Source organism: Triturus cristatus, chromosome 2_1 (assembly GCF_964204655.1).
Source record: "Triturus cristatus chromosome 2_1, aTriCri1.1, whole genome shotgun sequence".
Lineage (NCBI taxonomy): Eukaryota > Metazoa > Chordata > Amphibia > Caudata > Salamandridae > Triturus > Triturus cristatus.
Genome location: NC_140581.1, coordinates 370,924,606 through 370,941,924, shown reverse-complemented (window position 1 = coordinate 370,941,924; position 17,319 = coordinate 370,924,606). Strand labels below are relative to the sequence as shown.

General features: G+C 49.9%; 1 protein-coding gene across 6 annotated transcripts in view; it reads left to right on the top strand.

The window, feature by feature from the left end:
* IL6ST (interleukin 6 cytokine family signal transducer) overlaps window positions 1-17,319 on the top strand; it is a 563,892-nt gene that overhangs the window by 377,594 nt on the left and 168,979 nt on the right. For all 6 annotated transcript variants that reach the window (XM_085631350.1, XM_085631355.1, XM_085631352.1 and 3 more), the window contains one exon: window positions 11,640-11,741. In XM_085631350.1, the coding sequence (XP_085487476.1) occupies window positions 11,640-11,741 (102 nt within the window). The remainder of the gene's footprint in view (window positions 1-11,639; window positions 11,742-17,319) is intronic.

Below are 17,319 nucleotides of genomic sequence, written 5' to 3'. Positions count from 1 at the left end.
CGATCAAAGATGTAATCTGGCATACACATCCATACAATTACATCTTGCTGCTATAGCAGCTTACCTACAAAACAGACACTGGTCATTGTTCAGGGTACCTGCCATCAAAGCATTCATGGAAGGCCTTAAAAGGATAATTCCTCCCAGAGTTCCACCCTCTCCAGTCTGGAATCTAAACCTAGTCCTTACTAGGCTCATAGGTCCCCTATATGAACCTTTACATAAATGCGAGTTACAGTTCCTCACATGGAAAGTAGCTTTCCTTGTGGCGATCGCATTACTTAGAAGAGTGAGTGAACTTCAAGCATTAACCATACAAGAACCATTTTTGCAAATACATCACAACAAAGTGGTTCTTAGGACAAACCCTAAATTCTTAACTAAAGTAGTTTCGGCATTTCAACTTAACCAGTATGTTGAGCTCCCAGTCTTTTTTCCTCAACCAGACTCAGTAGCAGAACGGGCTCTTCATACGCTTGACGTCAAGAGCTATTCCTTACTACATCGAAAGGACAAAAACTTTCAGGAAAACTAAACAACTTTTTGTAGGTTTCTCACCACCACATAAGGGCAATCCTATATCAAAAGCTGGACTTGCCAGATGGATCGTTAAATGCATCCAAATATGCTATCAAAAAGAAACGCGTACGTTATCCATTCCCCCCTAGAGCGCATTCCACACGCAAGAAGCTAGGGGCATCCATGGCATTCTTAGGAAACATCCCCATGGATGACATTTGCAAAGCCGCAACATGGTCTACTCTGCACACTTTCACAAAAATCTACTGTGTAGATGTGCAGGCAAAACAACAAGCTAGTGTGTGCCAGGCTGTACTAAGAAAATGTTTTCAAGCTACTTTAACACATACAGGTAGCCACCTCTGACGGGGTACTGCTGTATAGTCGATGCACAAGTATACGATCTACAGCTCATATGCCTCGAACGGAAAATGCTACTTACTAGTATGCATCTGTTCTTGGCATGTAGAGCTGTAGATTCGTATACGCTCACCCGCCTCCCCGGATACCTATATCTGTTGCAGTACTATCTTACTTAGATACATTACACATGGGCATCTTTTTCTATTTCTTACTAACGCCATCATCACCCTTTATGGCGAAAACAATATGGAGATGGAGTCGATGCCCATGTGCACTACTAACCAAAGGAGGAGTCACCTATCTCGTGACTACAAAGACTTCTACAATAACAATGTGGAAACATCCGAGCCCAACACCAGATGGCGATCTGTGCACAAGTATACGAATCTACAGCTCTACATGCCAAGAACAGATGCATACTGGTAAGTAGCATTTTCCATATGCACAACTAGTTATTGCGCACAAAACTCTAAATATTTACAAGATAGTAGATGTAAATATTGTTTCGAAGCCGCTCTGAAAGGGATGTGCATAATCATTTGCATCATGTACCATAATGAAATCTCCCACCGTGAGGTGCCAGTTTCAATTTCTATGCCAACAGGCCCGCCCCTAAAAACAGTAACACTCCTAAATATGCCCATAACAAACACATAAAAGGCTCTTCACTTGTAAAAGGGTATGTCTGCTAGCTTTGTGAGTTGTTTTCATATTAAAAATATCAAGCCGAAACAGCCTTTGTTAGTAAATGTTCCATTGCAAACCATTAGCCAACTTTATTAACCTCTTCCATGCGTCGCCGATTCCCGCTCAGCGCTGACCGTTTCTTGCGCGGGCGTGGTCATGACGGAACGGTTCCGTCATGAGCACAGCTCAACCGACGCTCATGACGGAACCGTTCCGTCATGAGCACCGAAAAGGTTAAAATAAGCTAAACCTTTCTTTTTCACTATACTTAAGCCCAGCCAAATGACTTTCCCATTGACACTTTTATTTAGATATAAAAAAGAAAGATGTCGCTTTTTGGTTTCACCTGGTTGGGTAGCAACACCCGTGACCTCTTCAACACTTGGAGATTGCACACTCCCATGGTTTGCACACTCCCATGGTTTTCACACAAGGTAAGCATCTGTGAGTAGTGTGAAACTGGTGACTTCTGCCCGAGCACTTGCTGTAGGAAAAATGGGTTATTAGTTGTGTTGCCTGCACAAGTAATGGATATGCACTTGTCCACCACCGGTAACCAAACACCCTCTTGCAGTGGTTGACTCTCATAGGGTTGCATTGCAGAACAGTCCAAGGCCTACTCAAGGGAGGCAGTGTGGCTAGTAATCTCCATTCACAGATGCACAATAATAACACTCAATAAATAATTGTGCAGTCAGTGCTTTTTCTTATGAAAAAGGAAAAAGTACATTTATTACACACACCACACACACACCACACACACACACACACACACACACACACTCTCTCTCTCTCGCTCTCTCTCTCGCTCTCTCTCTCTCTCTCTCTCTCTCTCTCTCTCTGTCTCTGTCTCTCTCTGTCTCTCTCTGTCTCTCTCTGTCTCTCTCTGTCTCTCTCTCTCTCTCTCTCTCTCTCTCTCTCTCTCTCTCCTCAGTACTATGCAGCTATTTACAAATATACATAAGCTGATGGGCAGGTGTAATCATTATTAGAAATGCAAAAATATAATATCACTTTGAATGAGCACACACCTAATATTGGCAATAAAACATGTTTACTTGGCATGTGAGTGCTTGTCAGCATCATTACTTAATTCAAGCATTCACAAGAGAATATGCATATGCCTGTGTAAGTCATTTGTGCCATCAAAGTTATTTTTAGCATGAAATATGCACGTTTAAAATAGCCCCTGAAGGCAAAACAATTATTATCACATGTATGCAATTATAGCTCTCACCCCAGGCTGTTTGCAGCCGAAAGAATACTGAACTTTACACACAGTTCCCAAAGGACATTACTTTGGTAAATGCGCATGTGTAATTACCACCTTTCACTTCTTGAGGGCGTATCGTGACATGAAAAGCTCACATTAACCATTTTCAGACTACAACTGGTTGCAGCCATAATCCATCATTCCGAGCTGTTGAACAAACGTTCCAGCAGTGGAAAATTTCAAAACAAGGTAAAACCCTTGAAGGGTTATCTTTTTCCTGTCCTCGTAAACTTAAGGTGGGGTATGGGTGAATTTCTTTTGGTTGGAGTCTGCATTGCTTCTGCATCTCCCCCCACACTTGAGCAATATTCTTGTGTTGACTCCACTCTCCTGGGGTCACCACAAGCCGCAAACAAGGGGTTTCTTTGTGAAGTTGCAGCAAAATTGAGAATCGCTGTAGGGCATTATGGGGTGCTCTTCGCGAGCATGGTGAATTTTATAACCGTGGCTGCGACGCTGGTTTCTTGACAGTTTTCTTTTTTTTCCAAATCACGCAGCTCAGCTTTGCGCCAAAGCTTCTCTTTCTTTGTGGTGGCAGGTCCCACCCAGGCACCCCGCAGCCTTTCACCATGATGGAGAGCAGATCGGGGAGCCCATCCCCAGCTGCTCTCGCTGGCTTCCCACATGGCCAGCACACTTGTGTGCTGCTGCGGGAGCCGGCACATCTCATCTGGTCTGCCCGCTCCTGTGAGCAAACGCGTGTGTTGCAGCGGCCTTCCAGGCTGCCAGGGGCGTGACGGCTCTCCCCCAACTCTATCTTATCTGTTGGACCCTGTGACAGTGTCCCGAGCCCACTTGCATATTTGTGGGGAGTGCGACAGTGCTCCCCGGCTTTACTTCTTTTGCCGGGGATGGGGTCCAGGGCCCGCTAGCACCTTCACCTTCCCAGCTTCACTTCATTCGCCAGGGATGGAGTCCTGGGCCCATTAGGATCTTCGCTGGGGGCGCAAAAGGGTTCCCCAGCTTTACTTTTTTCACCGGGAATGGGGTCCTGGGGCCCTGCCCTACTTCGCCATGGGGTGCAACAGCGCTCCCCCTCCACTTTTCTTCTCAGGGCCCAGGGAGTTGTTTCTCTCATTTGCAATGTTTCGATTGCTTATGTCCTGTAGGCTTCCCTTCCTTTCTCGTGCTAGCTCGTCCCTGTGGCATGAGCTGTGTACATGTGTTCCTCCTTGTCTTTGTTCTTCCGCATCATTTTGCAATGCACTATTATTTTTATTTTGTAAGCATTTTGGTATTATTCATGGACATGCAGTGTGCTTTCCTACTTTTAATACAAGCATACAGTCGCTTATCGGCTGTCTCTATTGACTAGTTATTTATACCCACAACTGTAGTCTACGCTGCTCCACGTCACTCTATACCATTCCACTCAATATCACACCACTAAACTCCACGCCACTTCACTCTATGCTCCTACACGCCACTTCACTCTATGCCCCTCCACTTCACTCTGCGCCCCTCCACTTCACTCTGCGCCCCTCCACTTCACTCTGCGCCCCTCCACTTCACTCTGCGCCCCTCCACTTCACTCTGCGCCCCTCCACTTCACTCTGCGCCCCTCCACTTCACTCTGCGCCCCTCCACTTCACTCTGCGCCCCTCCACTTCACTCTGCGCCCCTCCACTTCACTCTGCGCCCCTCCACTTCACTCTGCGCCCCTCCACTTCACTCTGCGCCCCTCCACTTCACTCTGCGCCCCTCCACTTCACTCTGCGCCCCTCCACTTCACTCTGCGCCCCTCCACTCCACACTACGCCACTTCAGTCCACACTACGCCACTTCAGTCCACACTACGCCACTCCACTCCACTCTACGCCACTCCACTCCACTCTACGGCACTCCACTCCACACTACATCACTCCACTCCTCTCCACATCACGCCTCTTCGTGCTCTGTCTCTCCGTGCTCTGTCTCTCCGTGCTCTGTCTCTCCGTGCTCTGTCTCTCCGTGCTCTGTCTCTCCGTGCTCTGTCTCTCCGCGCTCTGTCTCTCCGCGCTCTGTCTCTCCGCGCTCTGTCTCTCCGCGCTCTGTCTCTCCGCGCTCTGTCTCTCCGCGCTCTGTCTCTCCGCGCTCTGTCTCTCCGCGCTCTGTCTCTCCGCGCTCTGTCTCTCCGCGCTCTGTCTCTCCGCGCTCTGTCTCTCCGCGCTCTGTCTCTCCGCGCTCTGTCTCTCCGCGCTCTGTCTCTCCGCGCTCTGTCTCTCCGCGCTCTGTCTCTCCGCGCTCTGTCTCTCCGCGCTCTGTCTCTCCGCGCTCTGTCTCTCCGCGCTCTGTCTCTCCGCTGCTCTGTCCTTCGCCACTCTGTCCTTCGCCACTCTGTCTCTCCGCTCTGTGCTTCGCCACTCTGTTTCTCCAACCTACTCTCTCCAACCTATGCTTTGCCACTCTGCCTCTCCAACCTACTCTCTCCAACCTATGCTTTGCCACTCTGCCTCTCCAACCTACTCTCTCCAACCTATGCTTTGCTACTCTGCCTCTCCAACCTACTCTCTCCAACCTATGCTTTGCCACTCTGCCTCTCCAACCTACTCTCTCCAACCTATGCTTTGCCACTCTGCCTCTCCAACCTACTCTCTCCAACCTATGCTTTGCCACTCTGCCTCTCCAACCTACTCTCTCCAACCTATGCTTTGCCACTCTGCCTCTCCAACCTACTCTCTCCAACCTATGCTTTGCCACTCTGCCTCTCCAACCTACTCTCTCCAACCTACGCTTTGCCACTCTGTCTCTCCAACCTACGCTTTGCCACTCTGTCTCTCCAACCTACGCTTTGCCACTCTGTCTCTCCAACCTACGCTTTGCCACTCTGTCTCTCCAACCTACGCTTTGCCACTCTGTCTCTCCAACCTACGCTTTGCCACTCTGTCTCTCCAACCTACGCTCTGCCACTCTGCCTCTCCAACCTACTCTCTCCAACCTATGCTTTGCCACTCTGCCTCTCCAACCTACTCTCTCCAACCTATGCTTTGCTACTCTGCCTCTCCAACCTACTCTCTCCAACCTATGCTTTGCCACTCTGCCTCTCCAACCTACTCTCTCTAACCTACGCTTTGCCACTCTGTCTCTCCAACCTACGCTTTGCCACTCTGTCTCTCCAACCTACGCTTTGCCACTCTGTCTCTCCAACCTACGCTTTGCCACTCTGTCTCTCCAACCTACGCTTTGCCACTCTGTCTCTCCAACCTACGCTTTGCCACTCGGTCTCTCCAGCCTACGCTTTGCCACTCGGTCTCTCCAGCCTACGCTTTGCCACTCGGTCTCTCCAGCCTACGCTTTGCCACTCGGTCTCTCCAGCCTACGCTTTGCCACTCGGTCTCTCCAGCCTACGCTTTGCCACTCGGTCTCTCCAGCCTACGCTTTGCCACTCGGTCTCTCCAGCCTACGCTTTGCCACTCGGTCTCTCCAGCCTACGCTTTGCCACTCGGTCTCTCCAGCCTACGCTTTGCCACTCGGTCTCTCCAGCCTACGCTTTGCCACTCGGTCTCTCCAGCCTACGCTTTGCCACTCGGTCTCTCCAGCCTACGCTTTGCCACTCGGTCTCTCCAGCCTACGCTTTGCCACTCGGTCTCTCCAGCCTACGCTTTGCCACTCGGTCTCTCCAGCCTACGCTTTGCCACTCGGTCTCTCCAGCCTACGCTTTGCCACTCGGTCTCTCCAGCCTACGCTTTGCCACTCGGTCTCTCCAGCCTACGCTTTGCCACTCGGTCTCTCCAGCCTACGCTTTGCCACTCGGTCTCTCCAGCCTACGCTTTGCCACTCGGTCTCTCCAGCCTACGCTTTGCCACTCGGTCTCTCCAGCCTACGCTTTGCCACTCGGTCTCTCCAGCCTACGCTTTGTCACTCGGTCTCTCCAACCTACGCTTTGCCACTCGGTCTCTCCAACCTACGCTTTGCCACTCGGTATCTCCAACCTACGCTTTGCCACTCTGTCTCTCCAACCTACGCTTTGCCACTCTACTCCTCTCCATTCAAGTGAACTCCACTCTGCGCCACTCCACTCCACCTTAGGTCACTACACTACACTCTCCTCTACACCACGTAGCTAACTTTTAGCCATGCTAAGCAGCAGCCACCGCTGCTGTACAACATGGCTAAAAGACTGGCAAAGCTAAGAGCTCTCGCATAGGTGAGACATATTGGCTTTGCCAATGATTGTTTCATTTTATTCTTTTAGTGGGCCATACAACTTTCCGATGTTGGTGCCCCTGAAATCTTTTGCCAACATGAACTACGCTTCTCCAACATATGGTGGGCTCCCCTGAGCTGCAGGGACGCCTTCCTTCTTGCCCGCTGTATATCTTTGTATCCTTTGATGTGGCCAGTGCATGTCTGTGGGCTGCAACAGGAAGGAGCAAGAAGACCTGGATGATGGCTTACCAGGAACGCTTCTTCTTGTGCAGAGCGCATTCTTCGCATGCCAAGCCTCAAAGGTTCTATTTGATGCACGGAAAACAGAACCACAGATGGAACTGATTGCTCGGCCCACAGTAGAAAGACCTAGCACAGTTTCTCATGGACACAGGATTGCACAAAGCCCGTGCTACCTTGGGCTTTCTGGTTGCTTGCAAATCACATGTCACTCATTCATGGCATTGCTTAGCTGTAATCAAGCTGTAAGGCCAACGGAAGGTAAGTCGGACCCCAGTGGGCTAATTTCAGCATGGTTTGTTTCTCGCTGATCTCCTGGTGACTTGCTCTTGGCCTCTGACCTCAAGAATTGTTAATAAGAATTCCTGCTTCCTTCCCACATTTTCTAGCACGGACGCCTCCTCCTTCTTAGCAATAGCTTAGCTATAGGGTTTTGTATATCTATAGGTTTTCGCATATGCCCTTCTGTCCATCCCTAGTGCTCTCAACTGGGTTCTTCCCCAGGGACCTTCAAGGCTCTCACCACAGCACACCACTTTCCCTCTGTGCACTCCTTAGCCACCTAGGCCTGCCACCACTTTGGGGTGTGGCTCTGCGCAGCAGCACAAATCTGAAAGAAAAACGTAGTGATAGATTCCTTACCTTAGAATTACCCCCAGGTGTCAGACTGGATCCGGAAAGTTTTCGTCAGCAGTACCCCTGCGCATCGGTAGGCGTCTTCGGGTGACGTCACTGGAGCTACTTTGACGCGCCCACGCACGCTGATGTCAGTTCTTTCTTTTTCCGCGTCAGCAAACGCAGATCTGGGAAGAGCAAGTACCCCCAGTCACTTTTTGACTGAGTTTTTTGGAGTCCTTTTGTCTCAATTTCTTCGAGTCGATCGACTCCTGGTGTCATTGGGATGCCCGGCTTTAACCCCTTCAGTGCCACGCCCTTTCCCCCTCCTGTGCCGGGCGTTGTACTAGTGGGTGGGGTTCATGACAAGATAGTCTCGTCATGGGCACAGCGCAACCGTGCTCCATGACGAGACTATCTCGTCATGGGCACTGAAGAGGTTAAGAACTGTGGGGACTGTCACCTCATGACGGACCCGCACCGCGTGTGTCTCTACTGCCTGGAGCGCGACCACGACTCCAAGTCGTGCACCAACTGCCAGGCCATGGCGCCGAAGACTTTGCGGGAGCGGTCCCGAAAGTTGCTGGAGGTCCAGCAGTCGGCTCCGCGCTGCTCAAGGTTCCGGTACCATGGGAGGTCGAGGGACCGGTCACGGATCCTCTGGATCTAAGTCTCCGCACTCGGGGTCAGGTAAGTCGAAGCATTCCATAAAGAAGTCGAAGAAGCGTTGTCGCTCCTCGACTTCCCGTCGCGGCTGAGGGTGCAGGTGGTGCTACCCCTGCGGCTCCGGTGGAGCCTTGCGATGTCGCCTCTGGCCTTACCCACCTTTTCCAGGTCCGCCAGCGACGCCTGCTCGGGTGCAAGAGTTTCTTGCTGCCATAGCCCGAGTCTATGGGCCGTCGGTCCTCGCCGGTGCGCCTCCAGGCCCCGCGGGCCCAACTTGGGGTCCTGTCCTTCCATCGCCGGTGGCTCCAGACCCCAGCGTCACCGGTGGCTACGGCCTCGCAGGACCCCCGGGATCAGACCCCAGTAGGCGCCGGTTGACCTTGTAACACCTCCATCGACATCCACCCCACCGGCACTACCTCAGACGTCGCCCGTTCCTTGGGACGACGTCGTCCCCAATTTCAGCCCTGAACCAGACACGGTGCCGGATTGGCGCCGATCCCAACGCCGCCATTATTCCCCTATGTCCGTCCTCCTTATTTTCAGCCTGTTTCGCAGACTTCGGAGGAGTGGGAGGGGTCTGAGGACCCTCTCACACAGCAATGAGATTATGATCCGGACTGGGCAGAGGATTTGGGGGATAGCAGTGGTCTTGACACCTCACCTGACCTTTGCATGCTGTCTCCTCCTACCATGGCTATGGAGGAGGGAGCAAGTTACGCAGTGGTAGTACGTAGGGCAGCCGAGGCCTTCCACCTCGAACTCCCTACGGTGGCCGTCGGGACTAACCTCCTGACAGAAGTGCTTCAAACGGCGGCAACCTCTTCGGAGCCCTTGCTGCCTTTTAATGACGCACTTTCTGACATCCTTTTGGGCACTTGGTCCAGGCCCAACACAGGGGCTCCTGTGGACAGGAACGTGGCCTGCCGCCATCGCCCGGCCACGGGCGACCCCCTCTTTCTCTCCGAACACCCCACTCCCGAGAGTTTGGCCAGTTCAATGCGCAAATGAAAAAACAGTTCCACAGATTGCAAGCATACCATGGCGGAAAGTTGACAATTGCGTCTTTCTTTACAAGGAATCTGTGAGCCTTATATTGTGTTTAATGAAACGTGTTGGGGCAGATATTTTTGCCTTCTACCAAATGATTATATTGTGTTTAACAAAGCGCTTGGACTCCCCGGAATTTGGCTTCAAAGCTCAGGCTCAGATTCCTTGTGAAGAAAGACGCAATGTTCAACTTTCAGCCATGGTATGCTTGCAGTCTGTGCAACTGTTTTTTAATTTGCGCATTGAACTGGCTTTAAAAATGACATTAATGCATTGTTTGTATGAAGGATTTCAAACGCTTCAGGATAATACTAAGTGCTGATTCAAACTCACCGCGCATGCTGATGTAAATGACATTCAGTCCCTGTGAATCACTCAATTAAGGGGTCCTTTAAATACATGGTAATTTCAGAAAGCAAGTTTCAATTTTCACGTGAGCAAGCTCGAAAGCAGAGCTGAAACGCGCCGGGATAGATATTGTGTTTAATAAAGTGCTTGGACTCCTCGGAATTTGGCTTCAAAGCTTTTCTGTGCCAGAGAAGTGTTGTGTGTGTATATATATATATATATCTCTATATATATCTCTATATATATATATATATATATATATATATATATATATATATATATATATATATATATATAATCATGTTGCCATCCCAGTTCAGACCAAGCCATATGCAAATCGGTCTTGACCCTATTTCTCATGGAAACAGTCCAGCCCAAACTGCCAAGCCATGTCTTCCCTGACCGGAAACAAGCATCCTGAGACCGGTTTCGGGGTTTCACAGCTCATCAGCCAGACTAGCTTTAATCCAGTGGCAAAGTGAGCTAGGGACCAATGTCTGGGCTTACCCTGCCAACTTAGGGCAAACAAAGCAAACACAAGGAGATGATGGACAGAGCGCTGAAACTTTTCAAACACTCACCTCCAGTCACAGATCTGGGTGTAACCCATCCTCATTCTTTAGCTCTCTTCCAGTTTAGACCAAGCCACATCCAAATCAGTCTTGACCCTGTTCCTCGTGATGACAGTCCAGCCCAAACTGCCAAGCCAGGTTTTCCCAAGACTGGAAACAAGCATCCTGGGACCGGTTTCAGGATTTCACCACTCATCAGCCAGGCTAGCTTGAATCCAGTGGCAAAGTGAGCAAGGTACCCACATCTGGGCATTCCCTGCCAACTTAGTGCAAACAAAGCAAACCCAAGGAGAAGCATATGGGCATTACCTAAATTACCGTCATTTGCTACAGCTGTAAATGTTCGGCTGGATCGACCTATAACTGAATCCATATGTAAGTCGGTAACGTCGACTCTCACCTGGCAACACATGCCCATTCATCGTCTCACGAGAGGTATATGTGGAAAATATATTTCTGCGGAACACGCCATGTTTCAACCTTTTAAAAAGTGGCCTCTTTCTGAATTATAAAATGTTTTCACGTAACTATAACAAGTTACCTCTCTTTCTGGACTTTTTATTTTATCTTATTTGCTATTCAGAAGCAAAGTTTCTTACCCCTTCCTCGTTAGTCATTCTGGATTTGGCTTTCTATTTGGGATAGTTAATTTGGCTTCACCATAGCTTTCTAAAATAAAGGGTTTAGGTTGTAATCTTAAATTTAGAAATATTGTTTTGGCACGATTATCATGCTTGCAAAAAGTGAGTACTGATATTTTTTAAGTAATGTTAGGTTAGCATTAACGTTCTTTTAAAAAAGCATTCATGTTGAATAATAAAACGATAATGTCAGGTCAGAAGAACTTGATAGAATGATCACGTTTGTGCACTGCAGCCTGTGGCACTTGGAAACGAGCATTTATTGTCTCGGGCCACAATCTGAGGATGGGGAGGCTCAGCCAAATATGGTAAATGAGCACTGGCTGTTATAAGATCTGAAACAAGATTGAGGGCTTGCTTTTATGCACGAATTGCTTCTTTATTCTTTAGTTATTACCACGGACCGCTTTCCCTAGAAAAAAGGTTGTAATTTACTGGTTCTCTGCATTGGTGTTCAATATCACGACTAATTAAAATTAAATACAAACTAGCCACAATGGTTCTTCATTAATAAAAGTCTTTATTATTTTGCACTAGGAAATTTTGAAGAAATGAAGCGCTATATAATCAGCGTTTATCCATTGTATAATAAGGGACATGGAGTAGTACAATCAACAGAAGCTTATCTTCAACAGGGACGTAAGTACAAATCTTTTGACTGTCATATCCAATTATGGTTCATCCACCCTGTTGCGCCGATGTATTGTATTTACTGCATGTTGTCTTCTGTTTACTGTAACTTTTAATTGTACTGATAAGTTTGATGCTGGTACTTCAAGAAGAGTACCCACTGCCATCCAAACATGTACAGCCAAGTTAAAGTGGTATCACTACTTTAAAGTTTCCAAAGAGAATGCACAGTAACACCTGGCTTGTGGGAAAGCAGTGTGCTATTTTCTGTTCTCCTACTAATAAACTACTACTTATAGATATTTAATGATTTAAAAAAAAATATTAATTAGGCATTCAAGCTGTGAATGTAAAGGTATTACTGTAGAATACGCTTGTGCTTTTTTTTGTGGAAATCTTTTTTATTAACAAAGGCCGAAAAACCATATCATACACAAGCATTACCATTAGTACATCAGGTATCAGACGCAGAAAAGTAATGACAGTATGGAGCTATAACTGAAAGAGAACAGCACTGTCACCCCATTAATCCCACTCCCTCAACTCCCTGTCGTTTCGCCATGGTGCCCACACCTTTTCCCACTTCTTGACACATCTCCTACTTTTATACACCGTCTCTTCTGCTCTTTGACACCAGTCAAGATCTCGCTTACAATCTTCCACCTGCAGTTGTGTAGGCGCCCCCCAGTTCCTGGCTATGTTATGTTTTGCCACCCCCGCAGATAGAGCCAGCCATATTTCCACATATCTGGACCAATCCGCATCGCCCCGTATCATTAATAGAAGCCATTTTGGTTCCAATGGGACCGTTTCTCCCACTACCAACAAAAAATAATCATGGAGGGTCTAAGGGGAATAATCTTTAACGACCAGGCAAACTCCAAACCCCCATCAAATACGCAAACAACAAAAGAGGAGATGGTCAATATGTAAAGAAACTGGGAGCCAAAGAGAAAAAGACAGATTCAGCCCACTAAATTGAGACAAATCCCATCAGCCCACTGCTTTGGCAGAACATAATCATCTGGGAGTAAGGTGGATCAACTCATTGCAGTGCACCCTATTTCAGGGGAACCATCACTGTGTATATGCAATGAGTTTGCAGTCTTCCAGAGAAAAAGTCTCAAAACAGAGTGGTACTGAATAAAGCATTAACACTATAGGAATTCACAGAAACCAGTGCCAAACCAAGAGCCCTATTGGACATCTTTCAATAGGGTAATAACAACTGTACCTTAATGAAGAGTGTAGTTTCTAAGTCCTGACTATCTCCTTATTTCATTATTCTGACAGACCTGATAAATTGTCAAGCACAAATAACCAATATTAAGAAACGTTTGGCAGGTGCTGTACATGAGTTCTACCTGTTAGAAATGGGGTCTCTAGTTGGCAGAGGTATGCACCCTGTCCAAGTAGGGACTCACACTAGTCAGGGTAAGTGTAGTGCACACTAACGGTTTACCTGTGCTCACCCTCTGGTAGCTTGTGTGAGAAAGTGCCATCTTTCTTGCATGGTATGCCCCCACTTTTTGCTGAATTGCTGAATGTACTTTGACTGAGTGTGCCCTGGACTCCTGCCAATCAGGTGCCCAGGGCCTATGTTCCTTCCCTAAAAACCCTAAAACCCAAATTGGCAAACCCTGGCCACATGTCAGCCCCTGGTAAATGGTACCCTAGGTACTCAGGGCCTTGTGACCAGGGAAGGCCTCCAAGGGCTGCAGCACTTGTTGTGCCACCCTTAGAGGCCCTGTACCCTGACACACACACACTGCCCTTGCAGGCTGAGTGTCTGGGTACAAGACAAAACAGAGAGTCGACATGGCACACATCCCTGTGTGCCATGCCCACCACCTACACTGCCCTGGCATACATCAGCCACCCCTCTAGCTAGGGGCCCTATTCCAGTGGTGTGGGCAACGGAGCATGAGCCCTGTGCCCCTACAGTACCCAGGTCCATTCCTGGGCACTGTAAGTGCAGTGATGCCATTTAAGAGTACATGGTGCTGAGAGCTCGTCAAACACAAACTCCACAGCACCATAATGACAACACTGAAGACTGAAGTTTGGTATCAAACTACTCAGCACATTAAACCTGCACTGATGCCAGTGTGGGATTTAATGTACCAAGCACCCCAGAGGGCATCTTAGAGATGCCCCGACACCAAAAGGCACCCATGCACCCGGCGCCCTGCGGCCCCCTGTGCCAAACTCCTGGCTACCTACCTATCCTCCAACTACCCAACTTACCTCTCGAAGTGGTGGTGGCACCTGAAGAATCTTTGTCCCCGAGCTTGCAGTCTTTTTCTAAACCGGAGCTTTCCCATTGAAACCAATTGAGCGCCCGAAGGCTCAAAAGCACCCTGCACTCAGCCGCCCGTGTGGCCCTGGCAGTGAAACCTTTGCACCGATCTACTTCCCCATTTGCCCTGAGCAAGTGACCAGGAGCCCAGCTCCCACAGCCGCGTGGCCTGCTAGTCAGCAGCCACCAACCAAGGCCCCCCTGCATCCCATAGGATAACATTGGGCCTAACTCGCTCTGCACCCGGCTGCCCGTGTGCCGCTGAGGGTGTAACAACTGTACCTACCTGACCCTGGGAGACCCCTGAGTCTGTGCCCAGAACCTTAACTGTTCGAGGCATGTGGGCTGCTGAATTCATATCTGTGCATAGATCGCCGCCTAGTGTTGGGTCCGGATGTTTGCACGTTGTTGTCCTGGAAGAGTCTTCGAAGTATCCTTGGATAGGTGACTCCTCCCCTGGACTACAGTGCGCATGGGCATCCTCTCCATCCTCAGATTGTTTTTTTCCGCCATTGGGTTCGGATGTGCTATCTTAGCTCAAGTTAGGAAAATATTTTTTTCGAGGCCAAAAGGCCTTTAGTTTGCGTCGGTACTGTTTATCGATCGGGTTTCGATACAATCCTGTTAGTTTACTAACTTTCAGCACCGACTTTTTTCGCATTTACCTGTCCATCAACTACTTCGACGATGGAATCGAGGACGCCATTCAAAAGGTGTCCGGTATGCAATGCGAAGTACCCACACATCGACGTCCATCCGGTGTGCAACAAATGCCTTTCGCCGGACCACGACGAATCGACATGCATGGCCTGTGCCCGGTTCCGTTCCAAGAAGACTCTGCGGAATCGACGAGCGGCGAGACTCGAGGCGCAGCACGCGGCACCGGCCCCAACAGACATCTTCGACGAGGCCGAAGACGTCGAGGAATTAGAAGTCTTGCCCTCCAGTCCCGTTTCCGAACACGAACCCGGATCGGACGAGGTAGACGAGTCACTCTTCCACAGAGGTGAAGACGACACCGAGGTAGGAGACGACGAGGAGGCCTTAGGGGCCGAAGAGAGTAGCTCCAATGATGAACAAGGCCTACCTGTTCAAACCGTTGAAACACCAGTGCCACAGCCTATGGCTCCGGTCGAGGGATCGCCTTCGGGCCTTACCCGAGTCCCATCCCGCAGTTCTTCGGCCCCGCCCTCGGGCCCGGCCTCGGACGTTCAGCGGCAGCCATTACTACATAAACAGGCCGGTTTCCCTACCACAAAACCGAAACCGAAAGCTGCTCCGGTTCAACAGAAACTGAAAGTGGCGCTGATCGGATCGAGGCCTTCGACGCCAGCGCCCCGCGTCGGCACCGACCGCACCAAGAGGGACTTCGGTGCCGAACTTGAAGCGGGCGACGTTGGAGTCGACAAACGGAAAAAAGCCATCGGCACCGACAAACCTGCTCGGCTACCGGCACCAACGACACCAAGGGCCGTACCGCCTGCTGTGTCTCGCATCGCTCCCTCGACGACACCTAAGCCTCAGGTATCGAAGACTTCGACGGTGATCTCTGCACCTCGACTCGATGAACCGCCGGCGCCGAAAAAATCCACGGCCGCCTCTACGAGCCTGGCCGGTGCCAAAGCCTCGAAGGCGCCCCAAGTACGACCTGGTGCGACGCAAGGCAGCAAAACCACAGCTGTCCTCCAGGACACGTCGGGTTCCGGTTCGATCGGAGCTCCAGCAGCCTCTTCGGTGCCGGCCAACATTACCTTCGGCTTGCCTCCGTCGACAATCCCAAAAATGTTCCAACTCAGAACACGGGTCACCCAACCTACGGTCACACCTGCTGAGACGTCTCCGGCACGTATCATCGACGCCGACACTGGCAGGATGATTCTCCACGACCGAAGGATAACTTCGGAGCCGCCGTTGCACCCTTTCAGGATCCCACTAAAAAGGAAGTTGCCTGCAGAATCGGAACCTCTCCTTTATGAACCCTTCCATTCATCCTACCAGGATCCACACCGGTTCTCCCCCACACGCTCCGATACGGATGCATTGGAGGACTACATGGATGACCAAGTCCCCTACCATGTAGACACGGACCCTGATGACCAGCAGGACCCTGATCAAACTTGGGGCGACCCTGCAGACCCCAGTGCACCTCTCGATGCACAGGACCAACAACTCTATGGGCCAAAAACATCTCCTACGGAGGATACTGCGGCGTTAAACGCTCTTATTGAACGTGCTGCAAATAACCATGGGGTACAGCTTCACTCTGATACCATTGAAGATGACTTTCTAATGGACACCTTTGCATCCTCGGAAAGACATGTAAAGACTCTGCCAATGTTGAAGGGGGTCCTCAAACCAGCCAAGGACATTTTCAAAGAACCCACCAGGGCACGAGTGATAAACCCCAGGATTGATAAAAAATACAGACCAGCACCTGGGGATCCTACTTACATCAGAGGACAATTACCACTCGACTCCATCGTCGTAGCGAATGCACGCAAGAGGGCACACTCGCAAACGACAGGTGACGCTCCTCCCCCGGACAAAGAGTCCAAGGTGTTGGAAACCTCTGGCAAGCGAGTTGCCGCACAAGCTGCCAACATATGGCGCATAGCCAACACTCAAGCGCTCCTTGCTCGCTATGATAGAGCGCACTATGACACACTGGAGCAAATATTCCAACATCTCCCAGACCAGTTCAAGGAAGGCGCAGAAATGCTCATCAGAGAGGGACAGCTACTAACGAACGCTTCCATCAAATGCGCACTAGATGCTGCAGACACGGCTGCCAGAGCCATAAACACAAGCGTCATGCTCCGACGACATGCCTGGCTGTGGATCTCAGGATTCAAGCCTGAGGTACAAAACAATATACTGAACCAGCCCGTCAACCCCGACTATTTATTCGGGCCAGAGGTTGACACCACCCTCAAAGATAAAAAAGGACACGGACACTGCAAAGTCCATGGGCGCCCTACAAACTCAGTCCTTTCGGAGCGGCTCCTTTCGTCGCCCCGGAAACAAGGGAGCAGGTAGAGAACAGGGGTCACAACAAACATATAACAAAGGCAATACACAGACCACCTATGATAAAAACACCCGAGGTGGATATCGTGGCTCCAGCACAAAGGGCAGAGGACGCGGCTACGGCAACACCAGGTCCTCCCCCAAGAACAAGCAGTGACGCCCTCTCCCTTCCTCCCGACCACATAACACCTGTCGGGGGAAGGCTACAAAGGTTCCTGTCCACGTGGAATTCCATCACCACGGACAGGTGGGTCAAAGATA